The sequence below is a fragment of the Mytilus edulis genome, chromosome 2, assembly GCF_963676685.1.
Source record: "Mytilus edulis chromosome 2, xbMytEdul2.2, whole genome shotgun sequence".
NCBI classification, from domain to species: domain Eukaryota; kingdom Metazoa; phylum Mollusca; class Bivalvia; order Mytilida; family Mytilidae; genus Mytilus; species Mytilus edulis.
This window is the reverse complement of record NC_092345.1, coordinates 37,864,695-37,888,790: the sequence shown is the minus strand read 5'-3', so window position 1 is coordinate 37,888,790 and position 24,096 is coordinate 37,864,695. Positions and strand designations below refer to the sequence as shown.

Sequence of the window (24,096 nt, the reverse complement as noted above, 5' to 3'; positions counted from 1 at the left end):
TATAAATAGATGTGGTCTATCAACTTCTCATTCAAGTTTATAAATTAAATTTTTACACCAGAAGCAAAAAGAGGGAGAATATATCAAGGGATAAATACCATATCTAACATTTGTCTAATAAAAAACATGAAACACAATTCTTAAAATTTCAGTGAGTAATTTGAAAAATGTCTTCCTATCAATTATTTTCAAAAGGAGTAGGTCCGGTAAAGGCCGAATTTTGCCCCAAATTTCAGTTTCATCTGAGATATTTAGGACACTTTTTAAACACTTAAGGGTCTATTTCAATTGATTCGATTAGTTTCTGTTAAAGATTTTAACTGATTCGGTCATTAAAAACGCTCTGATTGAAGCTTAAATATGAAAAATCTATCAAATATGCCAAAAAACGTCACTTTTCAGATGGTTTTCGTCAAAAATGAAAATGGCCGCACCCGTGTTCATCCTCAACCTTTATATATGTTATGTATTTATCATCAAATACAACTTACATTTCAATATTATGAATGAACACGAATGCGGCCACTTTCATTTAAGACGGAAACCGTCTAAAATTTAACTAAAATGCTATAATTGTGAAGATTTCAGTAATTTAGCATGACTTTATGATGCTAGTACACGATATATGTGCATTGTATTGTAAAAAACAGCACATATTTATGTAGCAGAAGCATTCTACTTTCCAAAAAATAGCTAAAAGATTACATTTTCACAATTTTGCAAAACTGCTTAATTTTGGGGCCAAAAAGGGGTCTTACTGAACCTACTCCTTTCCCCAAAAATCCTCATTTTCATTAGGCCTGTTCCATTAAAACACACATAATAAAAATTGCAATGAACAGCACTTTAAAAATGGGATCACCATCTTTGGAGGATATTAAGAATTTCTCTTCAACTGCATTCCAATGTATATGATGCACACAAGTTTTCTAACACCCATTAGTAGAGATTTCAATCAACTTGTTTTATGGAACAGTCTGTAGACCATATTTCAGATGCCCTGTATTTACCTTCTTCCTAATGGAATTTAAGTTAATAGACTTAAATTCAGTTATCGCCGGGGCCACTCACGGATTGTGTTTCATGTTTTAGATTTACCCAACATGTGTGACGTTATAGTCTGTGACGTCATTTAGTTCTTTTTAGAATTTCATCGCAGCAAGCAAGCTGTTTAAATTTTGTAAGCGGTAAACTTGAATAATTGATAATTGATATTTCTTAAATGAATGGGATTAAGGCCCTTAGCACCTCTCTTTCAAATGGCTGCACAGTCAGATCTCACAGAGGTATTTGACTAGTCTCAATAGTATCATTGAGAGAGATACATGTACTTACTTTTTTCAGAATCCTGTTCTTTGTCTGCAACATTTAAAACTTTCTTAACAAGCTTCATAACACTTTCTGAAATATATAATAAATGCAAATAATCAAAAAAAAATTCTGTCTAAAAAAAATATATGTATGTGTGGTTAAATTTTCTTATGAAAGATTTCCAACATATTATAAATTTCTTTAACATCAGAAAAAACAACACAATTGGATGGATAAAAAATCTTGAAATGAAAAAGAAATTTAGTGGCTGTAATTAAACTTAATGGTCAATCCTAACAAAAATATTGTGGGGATGAGATATGTAACTGCTAACATTCACTAATAAAACTTATCATAAGTTGTCCATCTTCAATGGACCGCATCACAATATTTAACATGTAAATTATGCAACAGTTCCTAAGTCAAATGAATTATGACTGAAGGGCAGGGCAATAAGATCTCCACTGAAAAGAGATGTGCAAATGCTTATACAACTGCATACTAAATTTATTCTTAAAAAATCCTAAAATTTAACAAGTGATCTATGCAAAACATTTAATTGACTATGAATGAGGGCGCAGATTCAAATACCCAGTAATCTCTATGGACATGAGATGCGCCAATGATAATACAACTGAAAACAATATACCAATAATTCATAAATTAATTAGTAGTTCCCCTTGAACAGTCTTATTAATCACACAAACAAATTGTCGACACTGATATAGATAACATTATGCCCAAGTCTTGTCTTTTCATTTTATGTGAGGCAAGACACAAAATAATCAATTCTATCTTTGCAATTGTATACTAGAAGTTATATGTTTTGTCATGACAATAGCTGAATAGGAACAATACAAGAATGTGTCCATAGTACACAGATGCCCCACTCACACTATCATTCATTATGTTCAGTGAACAGTGAAATAGGGGTCAAAAATCTAATTTGCATCATAAGAAATTTCAAATCATAGGGAACATGTATACTAAGTTTCAAACGGATTAGACTTCAACTTAATCTAAAACTACCTTGACAAAAAACTTTAAGCTGAAGTGGGACATACAGACTAATGGATGGACAAACAGACGGACTAAAGAACGGATGCACAGACTGAAAAACATAATGCCGCTAAGTGGGACATAAAAATTTCAAAATAAGGTCTTGATATAAAATATAATGAATGACCTCTTCCTGTATTATCTTTTTAAATGATAATTTTAAACCAGATACCATTTTTAAGCAGAAATAAACTGTTCAATAGCAAAACACTATCTTACCTGTTGCACTAGCAAACAAGTTCTTGGTTGATTCTGCATCTTCTGTCTGTTCATTTTGCAATAATACTGAAAAAAGAAGAAAATATTTAGTTTTTCAGTCAATTTTAAGACATTTCCATTGCAGAAATTCAATACTGTTAAGAAACTTTCTTTGCTGTCAATTAAGAACTTTTCAATGGCAAGAATATCTATAATACTAAAATTACAAGGTCCAATTTGTCAGCCGTCATCAGGTAAAAACGACAAATTAAAGAATTCAACTCTATATATAACTAATATAGGACAATGGTATAGATTAAAAATTACACCACTCCAGCCCCTTTTGTTTTCCACATAATTAATACTGCCAATAATTAACAAGTTCCGTGTCGAATCCGATACCGATATCAGTAGTATATTCACCTGTTAGCTAATACCTTATCTGTACATTCCGCATTTGACAGGCGCACCACCAAACGGTGAATTTAGGATTTTGCTATATACACGGGTCATAATCAAAGGGAGTGACACTACTAAATTCCGCATTTGACAGGCGCACCACCAAACGGTGTATTTAGGATTTTGCTATATACACGGGTCATAATCAAAGGGCTGACACTACTAAATTCAATCATTGTCAAATTGTTCCCTATTGTAGTTTTATTCAGCAATCAGCAAGACTTTCTAAGATAACTAATATAGGACAGTGCTGTTGATTAAAAAATACTCCATTCCTGGATAGCCAGGACCTTTTGTTTTCCAAATAATTAATATTACCAATAATTAATAAATTCCGGTTCGACGGGTTCAAACAGAAAGATTTGAAAGCAGAGAAAACTGTGTATCTTATAATCGACACGACTTAAATTACTAAAATTAGGCTTAGGCATAGTTATATACTTTAATTCAGTCACGGACCCGTGATATCACGGGTGTGTACTTGTATATATATCTATTTAAGGTTGTTAGGTTTCCATAGTAAAACACACCTTCATCCATATCATTTTCATTATCATCATTATCTTCATGAGGTTGATGTCCATACTCATCATACTCCACCGGCATTCCAAACATTCTACAAATGTAAGGAAATTCCTGTTTTATTAATATATTTAACAGATAGTAGCTACCATTTTCATTAAAAAAAATTTTTTATTCAAATTCATATGTTATGCCCAAAAAGGTTTACCACAGAAAACTGATGAAAATGTCATATTTAATATACTTTTCAAGACAAACTTATACCCAGTGGGATATTTTCACGCTTTGTTGAAGACCCAATGGTGGCCTTCAGATGTTTTCTTCTCTTTAGTCGGGTTGTTGTCTCTATGACACATTCCCCATTTCCTTTCTCAATTTTATTAATACTGATCAATGTAATTGGTAACGTCTTAAAAATTAAAATTCCTCATTGCTCAATCATTCAAAGCATAATGATTTTATCATGATAATCAAAAGATTTGTCTTACTAAATTACCCCATGAATTCTCTGCCTCCTGATATATTAATAGGTTGTTAACATTAGGTCTGACTATCAACTTCATGCATTTTATGGTTCTTTTAATTAAAAGATATTCATAATTTAGAATTGAATCATACAATTTACATGTCCAAATCTCCATTGTGTGGACACTAATTCCTAATAGTCAATCAGAAGAACTTACCTGAACCAAGTCAAAGGACAAAAATGTTCAGTGCCATAATGGTCCAACATCTCCACTTTAACAAACTGAACCACATAACCATCTTTAACAGGAAATGGATGAGATTTTCTCTCTTCTGAAGCAGTAAAATCTCCAATTTTTGTCCATTCCTTGCTAGGATATCTGAATCAAAACAAGACAAATATTTCAATTTCCATACATAACTGGTATCAGAGTTAGACTTTGATTTGTTTGCAGTAATAAACATTCAATTGATGTGTATATCAATTTTAAATACAAAACAAATATTTTTTCCAAACCTTGACTGTTATTTTTTACTTATCTCAACAAGGAAAACTTTCCTCCTTTTTTTTGGTGTACCTCGTAGATAAAGAAATCTGAAAGAAATGTTCTACTCACCTATCACTTAAGGATACACGAAATGTCTTTGGCTGTGATGAAAACAATTCAAAACTGGCAACCTCAAAATTGTTGACATGGATTGGCTCACATAGTTCTATAACAAACCTGGGAAAAAATAATTATCAAAATCTGTCAAAAGATAAATGAAGGGTGTGTCTGTAGACATGATTGCCACTGCTCACATTTTGCAATTTTCTAAGTTAAAAAGGGGCATAATTCTAGAGCAGTAAATGACTCATAATCTGCGATTGTGGTTCTTAGCATTGTATATGAGTATCATAAAATTGGCATGAGGTAAATTAAAGTTAGAATGCAGAAATGAAATGGGAAGGACAGAAGGACTAACAGACAGATTTTCAAGGCTAACACTTAATGTCCCCAGTGATTTGAGCAGAGGCATACTAACAATAGTATAAAATATCACTTATAAATTTTTAAGGTAATAAATTAAAACACGACCAATATCAGGTAAGGGCTTGGGTTGCTGTGTATAATTGATTGAAACTATCAGCAAACAAGCTAAAACTCGACTTATCAATCTGCAGAATGAATAAAAAATCATTCTTTTTCATAGAAACCAAGAAAATGTTCTGCCCATGATATTTATAACAAACTGCAGATTGATGTAATGACAAGGAACAGACGGAGTACAGCTGAGCGGGTAGTCAAATAAAAATTTATTTAATATATATATATATGAATAAATCATGTTTATCTCTGGGACTGAAATAAAATACTGTGTCTAAGTAGCTATAGCAAGTATGCTTTTTAAAATATTTCAATGCCAATTGAGGAGGATCTGCTTACTCTGCTGGAGCACCTGAGACCCCCCATAAATTTTGGTGGGGTTTTGCTGTTCAATCTTGAGTTACTAGGTAGAGTTTTGTACACTTATTTTTCTTTTTTTTTTGCCACCTGGTTGCTGTTTCCCTTTGATTAACAAGTTTAGAATGACCCCTTGGTATCTCCAACCACAATTTTAAGCTAGCTATAAATCATTAAGTTTGACTTACCATTTTTTGGCCACTTTACATGGATTTATCATATATTCATCCTTGTTACTGGTGAGTACAGCTTTAATGTTCTCAGCTTCAGGATTACTGGCTAATACTTTGGCACCACATTCTTTAGAGGCATAATTCACAGATCTCTTAGATTTACTAACACTCGATCCTGTAGCTTCTGTTGAAGCTTAAAAAAGAGTTGTAAAAGTTATCATCAAGAAATCTGAACCACTCAAATATGACTTTAAGTGATTAGGCAAAGTTATAATATAAGTTACTGTCAATCACAAATAATCAACTATGTATTTCTATGTGATTGTCATACAATTGAGAGGTTTAGCTAGATATAAAATCATGTTTTATCCACCATTTTCTAATTTCTACAAAAGGAAATGTCTGTACCAAGTCAGTAATATTACAGTTGTATTCCATTAGCTTGGTGGGTTTGAGATTCTAATTTTTCAATTTAATCAGGGTTTTTCCGTTTTTAATTTTCCTTGGAGTTTGGTATTTTTGTTATTAAACCATGTCCACTTATTTCAAACATGTTAAGGAAATTAAATCAAATTAAATATCATACTTTTTTGCTTTTCCTCTTCTAAAACTTTTTGTGTCCACTCTGTAAAGGTTTGAATTTCATCACCCTGCAAAAAAAAGAAAAATTTCATATAAATTAATTCAACCATGAGCAGATGAGGGAATTCAAGAAAATTACACCTGTTTCAACACCTGTAATCAAAATGTGAATTTCTATGGTAATTTTAAGCTCTCAGTATCATAACTGTACCTGCGGTTTAGGTTTATCACCATCAGTTTTTGCTGGTTCAGTAATAGTATCAACAGTTTTATCTGTCCCTGTTGGAACCTTATTTTCTAACGGTTGAGGTACATCTTTTCCTGTTTCTGGTGTCTGTTCTAAAGATATATTTGCAACTGTGGGAAGTGTTTCTGGAATTTCTACATTCTTATTTTCATTGCTGAAAAAATAAAGAAAAATAGAAAACATTTTTTCAACCCATTGGCCTTAGAAAAGATGAGGTTTATTTTTATGTCTTATACATTCCACTACATTTATACCACACCATACATGCTATGGCAGACATCAAATCGGCTGCAGCTGCAAATTTTCAGTATTCCAAATAATGAATAATCATGAAAATCTATATTTATTCCAATTTTAACTTCAACATTTGTTCAATTCTTGTATTATAATTTCCAAATTTACATGTATTTTAAAATTCTGAGGCAATAAAACTTGATTTTATCTTTTCCATGATCATGTTTTCATTTTGATTTGAAGCACCACTTTACAGCACCTTCTGCTATTTGATGACAGAGAAATAAAATTACAGGATTTCTGTCTTGATTTTTACATGTTTTAAATTGACAGTCTTGATTTGACTTCTAAAACACAGTATTTCACAGCAATCAATTTAATCTTAGATAAGTAATTAGATTCATTACATTCAATTTTTATGTTGAATAAAAGTAATATGACATGTATGATGTTATATATGTTATATGTTGAATAAAAGTAATATGATGTTATATATATATATATGTTATAACATTGTTCAAACCAAGAATTTTTGTTCTTAAATATTATAATAAATACAAGAAAAGCATTATTGATTATATGAAACTTTTCTATTGGTCTTTGTAGCAGTTTTTTTATTAATATAAGACACAACTTGTCCTCTTACATATCTTAACACATGCACTAAAGATAACTCAAAAGCCTAAAACAGTCAATGAAATCTTACTTTAATGGTTTGACTGGAGGATTTTCTGTTTCTTTTTTCTCTGCAAAAGTGTCTGTTGAATCTTGATTTTCTTGTTTCTCAGTTTGTATTGTGAATGGTTCCACTTGTGGTCTTGGCTTCTCACTGTTAAATATAAGTATACAATACACACAAGGTGATGCATAGTAATATTCAAATATTTAAGGTGGTGAATTAATACAGTGAACAATGGCGATTTTTATTGCTTGCCTATGAAATATCCTTCTGTTTATTCCATATGACAGGTAATGTATAACTGGAATAGTCATACTTTATTAAACCTAAAATAATTAGCCCACAAACATCATGAACACGTTTAACCATACCACATTCTTTAAGTGCCTGTCCCAAATCAGAAGCCTGTAGTTTAGTGAGGTTGGTTTATGTCTTTCATATTTGTTTATTATAAAAAAATATAAACAGATAAATGTTAAAAATTAGGTCATTAGTTTTCTCAATTGAATTGTTTCATATTTTCATGTCAGGGCCTTTTATAGCTGAATTCACTATTTGGGTTTTCTCATTGTTGAAGGATGTACAGTTGCTTATAATTGCTTACCATGCTAACATCCAATTTATTTGAACTTTGCCTTTGGCATGTTTGGTTAATAGTTGTCTCAATTGCAATCATACCTCATCTCCTTATATTAATCATTTGTTAATACAAATTACATATAATAATTACAGACATAAGTAAAGAAACAATAACTATAATGTTATAAGTGTTTATCACTACATTTCAGCGCTATTGTGCTATTAGCATGATTAGGTGGTGGGTGGTCAGTTTTTATTGGTGTAGGAAGATTTGATTTTGGATTTTTTTGTGTTTTAAGCACCACATTTAGGTTATTTTGGTGGGACAGTTTTTATTGGCGGAGGAAGACGGAGTGCGCTGAGAAAACCATCGACCTTCAATAGGAAAACTGACAATCCTAGTCAGATAAGATTGATGTAGTGTGCACCTGCAAGAGGGTTTAGAATTCACAATCTCCGTGTTGACTGGCTAGTGATTACAGTAGTAACTACTTAGACCACTCGGCCACCGAGGCCTCTTGGTGTAGGAAGAGGGAGTGCCCAGAAGAAAACTGACAGTCTATATCAATTAATATAAATAAGAAGATGTGGTATGAGTGTCAATGAGACATCTCTCCATCCAAGTCACAATATATATAAAGTAAACAATTATAGGTCAATTATAAGAACAGCCTTCAACACAGAGCCTTGGCTCACACTGAACAGCAAGCTATAATGGATGCCATTCCAATATAAGCTAAATTTTAAAAGTGATAAATCATCACTGAAGAAAACATATACTAGTGCATGTAACATTTTTTATAACTTAATTGTGAATCAAAACTGAAAACTAGCATTAGCTCCAAAATGTGTAATTTTATTTACTTATAGAAATGTAAAATAATCATAATCATTATAAATTATTTACTTTCTAATTTTCATGACTATAATCAATATATATATAATCTTATTAAAAGAGGTAATCTCATTTTTGTAGTAAATGTCAATTTGTTCTTACTGTTGACATTTTCTACCATGTCAAACAATACAAAAGATTTTATTTTATACATGTTATGTATTGTTTCTTTTTCCTAAAGGAAAAAACAAAAGGAAAAATTTTCAAATAATCTGTAAACTATAAACATGATATACAAAGAAAACATCGTGCAAAAATTTATCTTTTTCAAAAATTCAGATTTTAATCATTAACTGATTACTAGAAACTTGTCATCTATGTGAGAAAATAAAGTTGTGTGTGATATAGTTTTTTTTCCATTAACATGATTAATGATTATTAGAAAATTTGGTTTTCTTCAACTTGAAACTTTAAAACTTACACATTATCTTGTTTTTCTTTTGTCTGTGTTTCTTGTTTTTCTGTTTGAACATCGTTCTTTTTTTCATCAATCTGAATATAAAAGGAAATAGTTATATATCATTGTACAAATGTAACATTGACATTAGGCAGAAATGGAGGAAAAGCAACCAGTTCAACTGAACCATCAAATCGAACTTAATAGCACTCAGTTTTCCATTACTTGTCTAGCTTAGGGGTGAAAGTGATTCAAACTCAAAGTCATTGAAGCATGTATGGTGACCCCTCTTATTGTCAATACCCCCTCCCCCTCCAAAAAAACCAAACAAAACCATGTTTTTATGTTTTGTTTAATCATGTTAATTGTATTTTTTGGTTCGTGTCATAAGAAGTTAAAATATACAATTTTATTTTGTTAATTTCATCAAGTCATATAACAGTATACATGTACATGGTAGACCTATATATAATAATTTAACTACATGTTTGACTTTAAACATAAATATATCACCTCATATAAATCTCAACTGAGACCAGAAGGATTTTAAACATTTAAAATAATCAGAGGATTTAATTTGGACTATCCCTAGAATATTTGGACAACAGATTGGAAAAAATTATCACAAAAGATAGACCTTCCCCTTTGTCATGTTTGTATTCTCTAAGCATGTCATACTGAATCTGATAATTTGAACAATTGTATATAAATAAAAGTACTAGATATTTATCTCTGTTATTTAGAATTTTTTTTTTCTCATTAAACAGCTCATTATACTGTTATCTGTCTAACAAAAAACAGGAAAATTAGCCACAAGACTTACATATCACCTTAGAAAAATAATTGAGGTCATTATTTAAAGTACACACGTATTTATTTTGTTGTCATGTTGACCCATGATAAGCTTTCCATTTAAATTGTTAAAATTAAGTTACAGATTTTTGTCTTAAGGTCTTGTTAAAGTCTATTCACTATATGACCCATTTGTTTTGGTTTATGTTTAACAAGAACTACCAGTCTAAAATTTGTAATTTGTATCTGAGACATTTTTTCAATGATTATATAGTACATGTATAAATATATAGTATGTATATGAATGAACAAATTGCAATGATTTTCCTTAGCGATAATTGTGTGGGAACAACAAATAGCTTTTAAAAAAGCATGATAAGCTCTTTTCTAGACTTACAGCAGACACAATGTTTATTTTATTATCTTCTTTATAACAGTATAAATGAAATATATATGCTAAATCTGATTCCATAAATTTATCATTAATTTTATGAAATAATATATTTTCCTTACATTAACAATGATTAATATTATAATTGACGTATTCTTTAAATTCAAATCAATGCATAAACGTGAATGAATTGCGCAACAGCTTGGAATAGATTGACCTATACCTTACACCTTTATTATTTGCAGTATTGATAAAAACTTATCAGATCAAATTTCACTGTCATACATTTATTTATCATTTAGTGTTGATTTTATTGAATATGCAAATACACGTACATGCAGTGTTATTCAAATCTTGCTCTTACACACATGACTCAACGCCACAACAAAATTAACATGTGATGTAAACTACCTCAATCTTAAACTTTTAACCAGATATATAAGACATGTAAGATGGATGAACAGACAAACCAGTAGGCATAATGACCTCCAAAATCTTAGGACATAACAAAGTGTAAATTTTATGACATGTGTCTACACTTTATATTTTTTAGGAGCAGGTCCAATGAATGAATAAACGTAAAATGATGTAAAAAAGCCCCCCCCCCCTTTTTTTCCAAGAGAAAAAGACACATTATTAACATGTATAATCTACCAACCAACAATATTCTTCAGATATTCATAGGTAACAGTATATTAAATGTTGTCCCTCATCACGCTCATATTTGCAGTAATCATAGTAATTTTTTTGTTTTTAAATTTTAAAACTAACTTGAGATGTATGTTCCAGAAGATAATTTACAGAAGAGTAATTAAGGTTGAACTTATGTGGATAGTTGACTCAAATTGGCATCATACCACATTTCCTTATTTTCATAATGAAAAAAAGAGGGTATTTAGTAAGAATAGTTATTGTTACATAAGGTTTTCTATATATCTTTTCTAATTCACTTATCAAGAAAGATACAGTTGATCTGACATGTCTGATGAACATGATGGATATTGTGTCATGATTAAATAGCACGTATTGATTATTTTTATCATAAGACTGCTTAAGTAATGCACACTGGTTGACAGGTTTTGTGCACAATCTTAATGCTCTTATTGATTCTCTGTAGAATAAAGTATATAATAAAATAGATGTATCTATTTACCATTAATTACTAACAGCTTGTAAAGTGAAATACAAAACTAAACTGCTCATGTAACTTATTTTACCTGTTCAACTTTTATTTCAGGTGGAAGTTTTTCCTGACTTTGTCCCCCTGGGTCAACAGGAATCTACAATAAATTAATAATTAAAAAGAAAAGAAAAGAAAAAAGAAACATTCTTAGGCATGTTAGGGGAGGATAGTAGTGTGCAGCAATATATCAATTATCTCAGGAGTATATTTATTATCAATCTTTGATAGCTGATTGACGTTTACATCTGATTGTGATTTTATTCATTGAAATGTTTTTTTTCTTCAAAAATTGACACTATAAGTCACAGTTAATCACTTGAACTTTACTTTTTCTTTTGTATTTTGCCCTTTTTTTCATTAAAATATACATGATATAGTGCTGCATATACAGTACTGTCATGACTGTATAATGCAGAAACATCCTTTTCACACCAAGAATTTTTATTTTTGAAATTCATTGAATTTAAAATGAATCTTGTCTTTTTTTTCTTTACTTCTGATGTATTATCATGATTATACACTGAAAAGAACACAACAGCAATAAATGAAAATATTATTTTTTTTGATTTTACCAGCAAACATCCTTATTAATCTTTTTCAGAATTTCATGTTTGTGTGACCTCTTCCTAATCTTCTCTAATGAGTTACAAAATAAGTTTTGTGGAAGTTACAGGCACAAAATACACAAACAAATAGGAAGGTGCAACTCCTATATAACAACGGTTGAAAACACCAAACCTAAAAACACAAAATACATAAACAATATATCTCTTATACAAAAGCTACAAGACAAAAAAATGGCAGTCCTATATTTTGAGCTCGAAGGTCTTTTGTTATGATCGATAAAAAGGACTCCCAATATTCAATTATATAGTTTTTAAAAACAACTTTTCCATTTTGTCAGTGAATTTGAAAATGAAATTGATTAGTAGTATTTTCTTCATACCACTTTGAAATTTTAAGGTTACAAAAGAGAAGACAATGAACTTAATTAACCATGAAGAAGGAAGTGATCAAATGAATATTATCAAAAACAACAAACCACCTGTGCCTGTATTGCTCACCTGGTAAAAAATCACCGGTTTAATGATGAGGACTTTAATATACCCATACTACAGTTTCTCTTGCTGTTGCTGATCATTTTTAATAATCTACTTGTTTAACCAAGCTCCTATAGCGTTTTTATTTTATAAAATCCAAAACTTGACATACATGTATAAACATTTCAGTTGCAATAACTCAATAAAGGGTTGTCAAATTTTCAGAGTAGATACATGTATATCTTATCATGATGCTTATTATTTATTCAGATATTGATCATCGTCATTATCATTATATTTTAGATATACAAATAAATATGGGATCATGTACTGTCAATGTAATACAAATGTATCAGTCCTTTGTTAAACAGATGTTCATACATGTAGATTGAAAGATGAACATCAACATAAGACGAATGCAAACTGTCACAAGTTAAGGATACTCACTCATCTTTAATATTCTTATTTGATTCCTTTATTTTAAATCTTATGATATATATATCCTTGTAATTTTTGAAAAATAACAAGGATATCATTTTCAAAAATGGCTTTTCATATATACTACATGTTCATTGTACATTTTTACATCACAATATCGTTTGAAAAGCCATTTTTGATGATGTAAGACAATTATGAAAAGAAAGTAGGGGTTTGCATGGTTAGGGGGGAAAGGGGGGGATTTTATTGGCACTATGTCATTTATCTGCATAAAACTTGAGGATTCTGAAATCTGACAAAAAGTCTAGAACAAGAGAAGCAAACATCCATAAGCATGACAAGACATTATGAATGAAATTAATTATACTGAATTGAGACACTGACTGACACAAAAATGACTGACTTAAATTACAAGATCCCATATTTCTTTTTAGATTAACAAAACATAATTATGATAAACAATAATCTGAAAAAGTAATCATTCTCTTTTTTACATCTCAGATTGCTCTGATGTTTGATAGCCTTTTTCAGTACAAACTAGGACCTTTTTTATATCGATTGCCCTAAGATGTCCATAGTCACAAAAAAGTGCTAAAAAAGCTGTCAGATATTAGAGAAATCTCTAGACTACAATATACTAGTTTAAATGATATATACTAGACCATAAACTTAAATTACAGGTCAACAAGGTCAATGGATTATAATCAAATTTGAATTTAAATTCACTAATGACATGAATGATATCTATGTAAATATTTTGAAAGTAGACAAAAGGACAAACGTCCACACGTGTGAACTTTACGTCATATCAGGACCCTTCGAAGAATCAAGATTTAAACTGTTACATCAAGTTAGATGGTTGAGAAAATTTAATTTTACTATCAAAATTCAAAAACTTTATTTCACTTAGAAATTCATATGTTTACAATAAAAAATGTTGACAATATAGATAGGGAATTATTCTTTCATGATTGTCAGATGTCCGTAGAAAGATATACTTGTCCTGCATCTTCCAAAGACATGGGAATTTTTAATGTTAATGTCAAAATGTTACATTTGGAAGTCTATATTCAATTTTGCATGCTTTTATGTGTGTATACATGTAGAACTTGTTTTACAAGAGGTATATTAGAAGAAAATACAGGTAAGAATAAATGGAGATGTGACCATGCCACAGGGGAATAGAGTTGTTACATTTGTACATCAATAAGACAACCCAACAACAAAAATAACCAACAGACATCAAGAAGCCAACATACACTATAGCCAACTACTATAAATATGTGTTCATACAAAATTTCAAGCTCTTAATCATCCCGAGTCTATAAAAGTTGTGAATAAATAAACAGAAACAATGTTTTTTCTCCAAATAAATGAAATATGGATTATGTGTTATGCACTGTAAACAATGTAAAACGGTGTTATATGATGTATGTTATACATGTAAGTCGTAGACTGAACATATGTATATGTAATATATATACCATGTTTATGATGTATATAGCCATTATTATTAACATAAAATATTTCCACATTATAATTCTTGAAGAATTCATTTCAACAGCTTTGGCATGTGTATGTTTATATCTTTTTCCTGTCATGTTTTTCAGTGAAGTTCTTCTGTAATACAACTAAGAAAATGCCTAATCCTTCAAAAATGTTTATGTATTTCCCAAATAATAATATACAAACAATGAAAAGAATCAACCAGCATGCATATGCATGTTATCCTTTTAAAATTTAACACATCATGCACATTATCCAGACAAACTTATACATATAGTAAATCTGGAATTTTCTTCAGAATTGATAGCTTCACATCAATTGTAGTAATTGAATTCATAGTTTTCACAAATAAATCTCACAAACATGACAAATACAATGTATATTATATAAATAATTAAATGCTTTCTTTAACAATGACAACCAAGGTCATCTGACATCCTGGACCTGCTTAACACTAACACGTCAACGTACCTGTTTTGTAGATTCATCCTGAATTGTACCAATTGTCAATTTCTCATTCCCATTGCCATATGTTCTGAAAATGATTAAAACACATGTTCAAAATGTAAACAATGTCATTAATAACAATATTAAAAAAACTGAAAATACATTTATCTAATATTGTTACTAGGATACCTAAACATGCTAAATGTAGATACAGAACCAGGACCTAATTTTCAATTACTTGTACCTGTCATACTTTTAATCTATATAAAAATATAGAGGAACCAAATGAATCATTCAATAAATAAAAGAACAGAGTTCCTATGTCCCCGGCATTGCACATATATCTTATCTATTCAAGGGTAATAACAAACAAAAACCTTTTTTTGTTGCTACAGTTGTATCTACCATCTATTTAAGTAAAAAGAGTGTGTGTGAGACAAAAACTAAATTTTAAAAGGTCATTTTCCATAAATTTAATATATTTCCAAGGGGAATAAGTCTTTTTAAAGAAGTCGATTGGCCACCATTATAAAATTTGTCAGAGATATTGCTAATATTAACCTAGTATATAGTATAAGTTTTATAAAAATATGGCAAGATGGTGAGAGCGCTAACAAGACAGGAAGGACAGACACCTGGTTAACAACGCCTTACACAGGGGATAATAAAAAAAAATGACAATAGTTTAAAACTTTTTTAAAAACTTCTTTTTTTATAATTATGTATGTCAATGTATGTATTTACCATGTTCACCAAATTCCAGTGTTGTATAAAAAATTTAAATATAACATTCAAATGTTAAACATGCACAAGATGTAATAATTTCCCCTTATTTAGATCAATTACATATTTAGCTGCAGTGATATTTTACATTGACCTTGTGACCAAGCTAAATGTACATGTTTATCATGTTTATGTTAGCATTACTTCAATTTAAGTCAAGTGTTAATTTCTGCCCAAGTCATCATGGTCATGTTAATTAAGTGTTGATAAATAATGTATATTTTATTTTAGTTAAATAATCAAACAGGAAACAAAGCTGACCAGTAAATTGCTTCATGTCAACAACAAAGTTAGCGATGATCTATTCCTAATGGTCATTATAACATGTATGACTCAGTTCATATGATATACTATGTACTGTGTATACTTGGGATTAGTTTAAATCACACCCTTTTAATTCACTAGCTTCACATTCTTACTTTTTGTCTGTCCATAAGCAAAATATGTGATGTATATGCCTCATCAGAGTTTCATATCCATTTTTAAATTATTTTTACACATTTTCGGCTTCCACCATGCATATGACCATTAAAAAAACAATTGTGAAAATTGACCAAAATATCAAAACAGTGCTTCAACTGCAATGACATCATGATGATGATGTTTGGAACTCAATTGGGAAAAATACAAATGAAAATTGTAGGATGAACATCACCAGACATTGCCAGATGAACATGACAAACATGACATAGCAGTGATATTATACATTTTGTACATGTATATCATATCATGCATATAAGATTTACACAGACTTGAAGTCTTCCCCAAAAACATTTGTATCATATACTATGCACATCCTGTAATACAATGGAGGATGGAGCCCATTTTATTTTTATACTGTAAAAAAATTGCTAAACTAAGAGATAACTTTATAGGAAATGTAATTACATGTAAACATATGCCAGACTTCATGTCCTGGCAAGAAAATGAAACAAGAGGCTGTCACAACGACAGCAAACCGGATTTATTAACATTTATTTGTGTCCTGGCAATATCACAAGAACCATAACTGATGAATGGTGAAAGTGAAAATCGTCAATATCAAATTTGACCTGCATTTTATCATCAGTATCAACACATTAAAATTTGAAAGAGCTTAGGTTGAATGATTCATGAGTAAGTGCAACAACATGAATGGAAACGCCATTTTTGATCTTTCAAGAACCATAACTCCTGAACGGTAAAAGTTAAAATCAACATTATTGAACTTGACCTCCATTATGTCATCAGTAACAACATATTAAAATTTGAAAAGCTTTGGTTGAACAGTTCATGAGTAAATGCACGGACACGACTGGAAACGCCATTTTTCAATCTTTCAAGATCCATAACTCCTGAATGGTAAAAGTCAAAATCGTCATTCTTGAAATTGACCTTCATTTTGTCATCAGTAACAACATATTAAAATTTGAGAAGCTTTGATTGAACAGTTCATGCGTAAATGCACGGACACGACTGGAAAAGCCATTTTTCAATCTTTCAAGAACCATAACTCCTGAACGGTAAAAGTCAAAATCGTCATTCTTGAACTTGACCTCCATTTTTTCATCAGTAACAACATATTAAAATTTGGGAAGCTTTGGTTGAACAGTTCATGCGTAAATGCACGGACACCATTGGAAACGCCATTTTTCAATCTTTCAAGAACCATAACTCCTTAACGGTAAAAGTCAAAATCGTCATTCTTGAACTTGACCTTCATTTTGTTGTCAGTAACAACATATTAAAATTTTAAAAGCTTTGGATGCACGGTTCATGAGAAAATGCACGAACAACATTTGGTGCCGCCCAATTGACCGACCGACCGCCCGCCGTACATCCCCAAATCAATAACCGACATTTTTGTCACAAAAATCCGGTTAAAAATTAAATATCTTCTTTGCCTATCAACCTCAAAAGAAGTAGAAAGCTTAGGGTCCTATTTTAAACAGGCATTAGAACTGAGGACAGGGGACTCTTGATTTATTTATAAAATATATTTATATATATCATATAGATAGATTGTTTTGCTTTCTTTGTTTTTATGGTTTTGTTTGTTAAATGTATTTTGTGTATGTTTATATTATTTGTCACAAACTTATTGTTCAGAGTTTATATGACAATAAATATTTGAATTAAGTTGAATTGAATTGAATTGAAAATTATGTATTCAATAAAATATGTCTTTGGATTAGGCAATTTAAATAACAAAAAGTAAAATAGTAAAATAGAAATGAACCTCCTCATTAATTTCTCCATCAAATCACTCTGACCCATTAAATTTTCAGTACATCTACATACATCATTGTACATGTATGTACATGTATCAGATTTTCATCCAGAACAAAATACACATACGTACACCATTTCTGATTTTCATGTGAAACATAACACTGTGATTTATAAATGAGCAATCTTGAAATTACTCATTTAAAAGCACATTATTCTTATTGTAAAAGGAAAAGCAAACTTTAGCATAAACTTGACGAAGGTATTAATCAATACAGCTAACATGTTGTATATACAAATGTATTAGTCTTGAATGTGCTTAGGTCATGTTTTTATACATCATTACATGTACATGTAGATAAAGGCAACAATTCATTAAGAACAAGGACTAACAATCAATCATTTCAAAAAATCAATATCCATTACCAAAACCTTAAGAAAATATGCTTGACAGACCTTATATTTAAAATAATAAATAAAACATGTAAAAGGAAAACATATTCAAATAATCTATAGGAATTCATTATTAAAACTTAAAGAAAATAAATTGTTGACATATTCATACATTTGTAAATATATTCAATAAACTGATCATGCTGATAAAAACTAATTTTCGAATTTAACTATCCTTCTGACAGTGTTTTCCTTTTTTCACTAAGGGTCCAAGGTTGGTGTTTTAAAAAAATCTATTGCAACAAGGTGTTTTTTTTTATAAATATCCACCCGTTTTTTTTTTATTTACTGTGGGTGCACGTGGGGGTCACAAAAATAAAGATAAGTATATTATTCACATTTAATGGAGTTGAACAAACATAAATAGAAGTAGTCATATTAATTGTCAAACATTCTTTGATTTGATTTTTTTTCAACAATTTATCTCTTTTCTCTCTTCTTTCATTTACAATTTTATGTCCTGTTTCTTGCTTTTGTGCAATATTTTTGGCACACAGAACAGTAGTATCCTTTCTCTGTGAATATAAGTCATTTAAAGTCTTGCTCATATTTGCCTTCACTTGCATGTCTTTTCCTTTGCTTGGTTGATTTATGTTCAATTTCCACAACTAACATTACTATCAATTTTATTTAACTTATTTGGTCTGGTATTTTCTTTATCATCATCGTCATCTGCCTTTCTTTTACCCCGATTGATAAATGAAAACATTGAAATTTGACGATTGGACGCCATCTTTGTCAATGAAAACAAATCAGCGAGGCACGATCAGTATTCAAATTTTAATGGTACGGAACCGAAAAAAATCTAATACATGTATAATTGTAGTTTTGTACCGGGTACATGTATGTACATGTAGTACGTGACTATTTTTCTACATTTAATTTGTGTTCAGTGATAAACAATCAAAATATGAAATATAATTATTAGAGACACATGTACAATCAAAAATCCCAAGTAAGTTACAAATGTTAACAAAATGAATTATTTCATTTAAGTTACATACAATGGCATGATTAGTAAAAGATTCAAATATTGTCATTTTTAGAAATGGTTTATAAATTATTTCATGAAATTCTAGACATTTAAATGTATGTGAATGATATATGTAACTTATTATCACCCACTGACAGACAAGGAAGAAATCCCTTATCTAAAACTGTAAAATAAGAATGTCATATAAGTACATCATTACATGTAACACGATGTATTGGGGACAACCAGACAAATGGGAAAAACTTCTGAAAATTCAAACATGTACAGTCTGTGCCAAACTGTTTAAGCATGTTTAGGGTTTGTCTGACCGAAAAAGAAATTTGAATTTTTCTACTATATATTCAACCAAAAAATCCTAAAAAGTCTGTCTGACCGCATGCTATTTTGTCGTCAGACAGAGCTTGGGATACTCAGCATGTAACTATAGAAAAAGAGAGACATAGCTTTTATATATAGACAACTTTCCCTTTATACTTGTGTTACACCACACTGTGAAAGTCAGTAAAAGTCTAGTCGATATCTGAATGACATCATTTAAACTGATCAACCATCAACTACATTGTACATGTAGATGTTCATTGATTCATGATAATTATCTCCAAATTGGTCTTTTTCTTTTAGTTTGTAAGGCTGAAGACATAGTTCAAAAGACATTGTAATATTGTGCATATTTTAGGCCTTAACATTGTATGTTCAAATGATATTCTGAACTACATGTTACTATTGTACTGTTTCACATGTTACAGTCAACATGGTCAATAATGCTTATAAAAGCATATTATTTTTCTTGGAACAGATATGACAGGTTCTTCTATACTAACTGTACATATTACCAGAGGAAGTTACGAATCAAATCTACTCTAACATCGTTAGGTTGATTTTCTAGGCACTTTATATATATATATATAGGGAGACAAAATACGACTTTGATAAGTCAAAAAGAAATGATTGACCAGAATAAAAAAAGCTGCAAATATCGACTCCTACAAATCGATAAGTTATCAAAATTGGTTTACTTCAAGACCCACGCATATTTATAACCAGATGCTCCGCAGGGCGTAGCTTTATACGATCACAAAGGTCAAACCCTGAACAGTTGGGGCAAGTTGGGGCAAGTAGGGACACAACATTCAAGCTTGATACAGCTCTGAATTTGGATTGTGATTAAATAGTTGACACAACATAGGTTTCTGACACAGAATGAATGTGGTCTAAGAACTTAAACTTAAAAACTTAAAATTTTTAAATTGGACATTTACCTATTATGGTCCAATATCCAAATTCTAATAAATGGTTAGATTCAGCATATCAAAGAGCTCCAAGAATTCAATTTTTGATGAAATCAAATAATGTTCAATTTTGGACCCTTTAGACCTCAATGTGGACCAACTTGATAACCGGGCCCAAATATTAAAAATCTAAATAATGGTTAGATTCAGCATATTGAAGAACCTCATACATGTATATTCAATTTTTGTTGAAAGCAAACAAAAGTTTAATTTTGGACCCAGATTTGGACCAACTTGAAAACTGGGCCCATAATCAAAAATCTATGTACATGTATAGATTCAGCATGTTCAGCATATCAGAGAACCCCACCAATTCAATTTTTGTTAAAATCAAATTAAGTTTAATTTTGGACCCGTTGGAACATAATGTAGACCAATTTGAAAACAGGACCAAAAATTAAGAATCTAAATACATGGTTAGATTTGGCATATCAAAGAACCCCAATAATTCAATTTTTGATGAAATCAAACAAAGTTTAATTTTGGACCCTTTTGGCCCCTAAATCCTAAACTGTTGGGACCAAAACCCATACAAACCTTCCTTTTGTGGTCATAAACCTTGTGTTTAAATTTCATAGATTTCTATTTACTTATACTTAAGTTATAGTGCGAAAACCAAAAGACTTCGGACGACGATGACGACGCCAACATCATACCAATATACGACCAATTTTTTTTTTAATTTTTGTGGTGGTATGATTAAAAAGGTCATGCATCTAAATCAGGTAATGACAACATTGAAAGACAATGCTTTGTCTTCTAAACATGCTAAAGAAAAATATGAATGAGAGTCTAAAAAATCAGAAATAATGTTAATTAACCTTACAATGCAACCACCTGGGATCACACTTATGAGGTAAAACATCTGTGTTTTGTAAGGATGTTCAATTAGATAATTAAAAATAGATAGCTCTTGAAAGTCTTTGTGAACTCTCAGACAGGTTTTTGCTGTCATCATGCTCATAGTAGGTGTACTTTGGCCACCAAGTAAAATTAAATGTTTTCATCAACATAAATAGACCTAAACAAGTCTGTCATTTTTTGTCATTTTTTTACTTTGACTTCTTTAAGTCAAAAACAAAAATCAACTTGTTTATGTCTGAGCTCTGACTGTTCCATAACATTCTTACTATCCTAATTATCATGCTGCTTATATTGATTCAGAGGTACAAATGTAAGAGCTTTTTTATGTTTGGCAGATAAAATAACTTAAAGGATCCAAAAAAAATATATTGAAAAGTCTGAACATTGTCATGGTTGTTGGGTTTAATTATTCCATTTGTCATTCAACAATGTTCAAATCCACTGTTAATCCAACCACTATACTAGCCGCGAAAACTTAGCTCTTAAGGTCCTTATGATGATTATGATATTAGCGGATCTATGGCAAAAAAAAATTTAAAGGACAATAGAGCTACATTTTCGCAGCTAACCACTATATACATGTACTATAAAAAAAAATAATAATGCAGTTTATAACCATTCACAATCACACCAGGCACCAGCACAGGCTTGCAAACTCAATATTGGGTTTGTTGAAATGTTAAGTACATGTACCATTTCTGTACCTACATTTTTTTACATGACAATTCAGTGACCAGTTTCCAATTTCAATTTTATGAATGAGCTGACCTGCTTGACTGGATGACTGGGGGTCAATCCTGTGAAAACACATCATGTTTCTCGTGAAGACTGACAGTGGTCAGTAGTAGCTGTAACATTTGTAAGAGTAAACTGAAATATTGATAACACCATTGAGAAATGAAATTTTAATGAATTCAGTGAAATTGCAGATTTTTTTTGTGAAAGTGTTTTGACCCTAAAAAGAAAATAGGGAGTGCGTGCAATTGTAGATTGTCACCCTGAAGAAGATATCGTCAGGGAATAAAATCAAGAGTACTTACATGCTCAGGAAAGTAGTTGTTAACATGAAAGCTATAAATAAAGCAATCTTAATCATTCTTAATTCAAAAATGTGTCTAATTTCCAAAAAAACATATAAAACATCTCTTGACCGAATTTTTGCATTCTGTCAAACTCCACTTCCGGCGACGTGTATTTTCTAATGCGCATGTCAACAGGGGAATACCTTTTGTGTTGGTTTCACTATTGACCTATTGACCGATTTTCTGATGAAATTCGAGATAGTGTCTGGGTCCAATAGTCAAAAATATATCATCTGATTATATAATATATTAGCAGAGACTTGACTGTGTCTCTGATATTAGTCATAGATTGTGTTGATGAAGTAACTTTTCGGTAATTGATTAATTATAAAGGAAGATCAAGGAAAATTGTCTTTATTTAACGGAATTGACTGCATTTCTTTATATAATCTTAAAGTAATATACATTTAACATGTTTAAAGCGTTGACCGAAAAACTTCACTCTAACTCCAGGTTTTTAAGATCTTTAAGTATTAAACTAATCAGTGTCATTTTTTCATTTTGATTTATGATCTTTTTATCGGCAAAGTGATGAATGTGATTTATGAGTGATATGTCCTCATGATAACTGAATTAGCCTATTCTTCAAGTTCCTATTCAATTTCAGTAACGTTTTTCTACTGATTTTTTCAATATATTATTTTTTTCTAATGAGAATTGACATTGGTAGTAAAAACATTAAAAAAAAAATAGTAAATAGAACAATAGAACAATACTGAGCAAAATAAGTTTAATGAAAATATCAGAAATAAATAGAAATAGAAAATAATGCCCCGAGATCATATAAGGGCATAATGTGCTATTAAAACTATGTTGCCAGTATAAACAATATTCTTAATGTCTCTTTTCAATTTACATGTACATCTATGATTTATACTTTTTAGACGCAAATGAAATGAGCTTGATTTGTTGGCAAAATGAATTTTGTTTGGCACAAAAGCCTGGCAAACCACTGCGGCAGGCCGTGACTGAATGTGAATGTCAATGTAGCGAGAAAGTTAAACTTAAAAAACGTTTAAAGAATCGGACCTATTGAATCGAATAATATTATTTTCTTTACGAAAACAAACAAAGTGAAGTATAACATTTAAGAAAGAGAAAAGACTGAAGATATATAATTAAACATTTACTCAATTTTTAAGAAAACAAATACACTTTTTTAAATTTTCAATGCTGTTGTGACATTTTTCCCATGACATTGTCACAGTGGGAAAATGGACACAATTTGAATTGAGAATTTTTGGACATCTTGTAAAAGATTTTGTAAAACCATTGTTTTCTTGTATTTTAAATGTTTCACTTAGAAATTCTGCAAATTTTTGAATGTGCAAGATATAAGCCAGTCTGGAAAGTTAAGCAAACTAATTTCACATTTAATTTG

The 24,096-nt window shown here is 30.4% G+C and overlaps 1 protein-coding gene across 1 annotated transcript in view; it reads right to left on the bottom strand.

Annotated features, from left to right (window-relative positions):
• The window catches only part of LOC139512118 (SUN domain-containing ossification factor-like), a 48,722-nt gene extending 25,854 nt beyond the window's left edge, over positions 1–22,868 (bottom strand). Inside the window, exons 1-13 of the mRNA XM_071299510.1 lie at positions 22,674–22,868; positions 15,067–15,130; positions 11,646–11,708; positions 9,270–9,340; positions 7,402–7,524; positions 6,426–6,615; positions 6,219–6,282; positions 5,648–5,825; positions 4,632–4,739; positions 4,233–4,394; positions 3,558–3,643; positions 2,590–2,655; positions 1,336–1,401 (exon numbers count right to left, since the gene is read on the bottom strand). Coding sequence (XP_071155611.1) covers positions 1,336–1,401; positions 2,590–2,655; positions 3,558–3,643; positions 4,233–4,394; positions 4,632–4,739; positions 5,648–5,825; positions 6,219–6,282; positions 6,426–6,615; positions 7,402–7,524; positions 9,270–9,340; positions 11,646–11,708; positions 15,067–15,130; positions 22,674–22,729 — 1,297 coding nt within the window. The 5' untranslated portion in view covers positions 22,730–22,868. The remainder of the gene's footprint in view (positions 1–1,335; positions 1,402–2,589; positions 2,656–3,557; positions 3,644–4,232; positions 4,395–4,631; positions 4,740–5,647; positions 5,826–6,218; positions 6,283–6,425; positions 6,616–7,401; positions 7,525–9,269; positions 9,341–11,645; positions 11,709–15,066; positions 15,131–22,673) is intronic.
• Between the last annotated feature and the right edge of the window lie 1,228 nt (positions 22,869–24,096).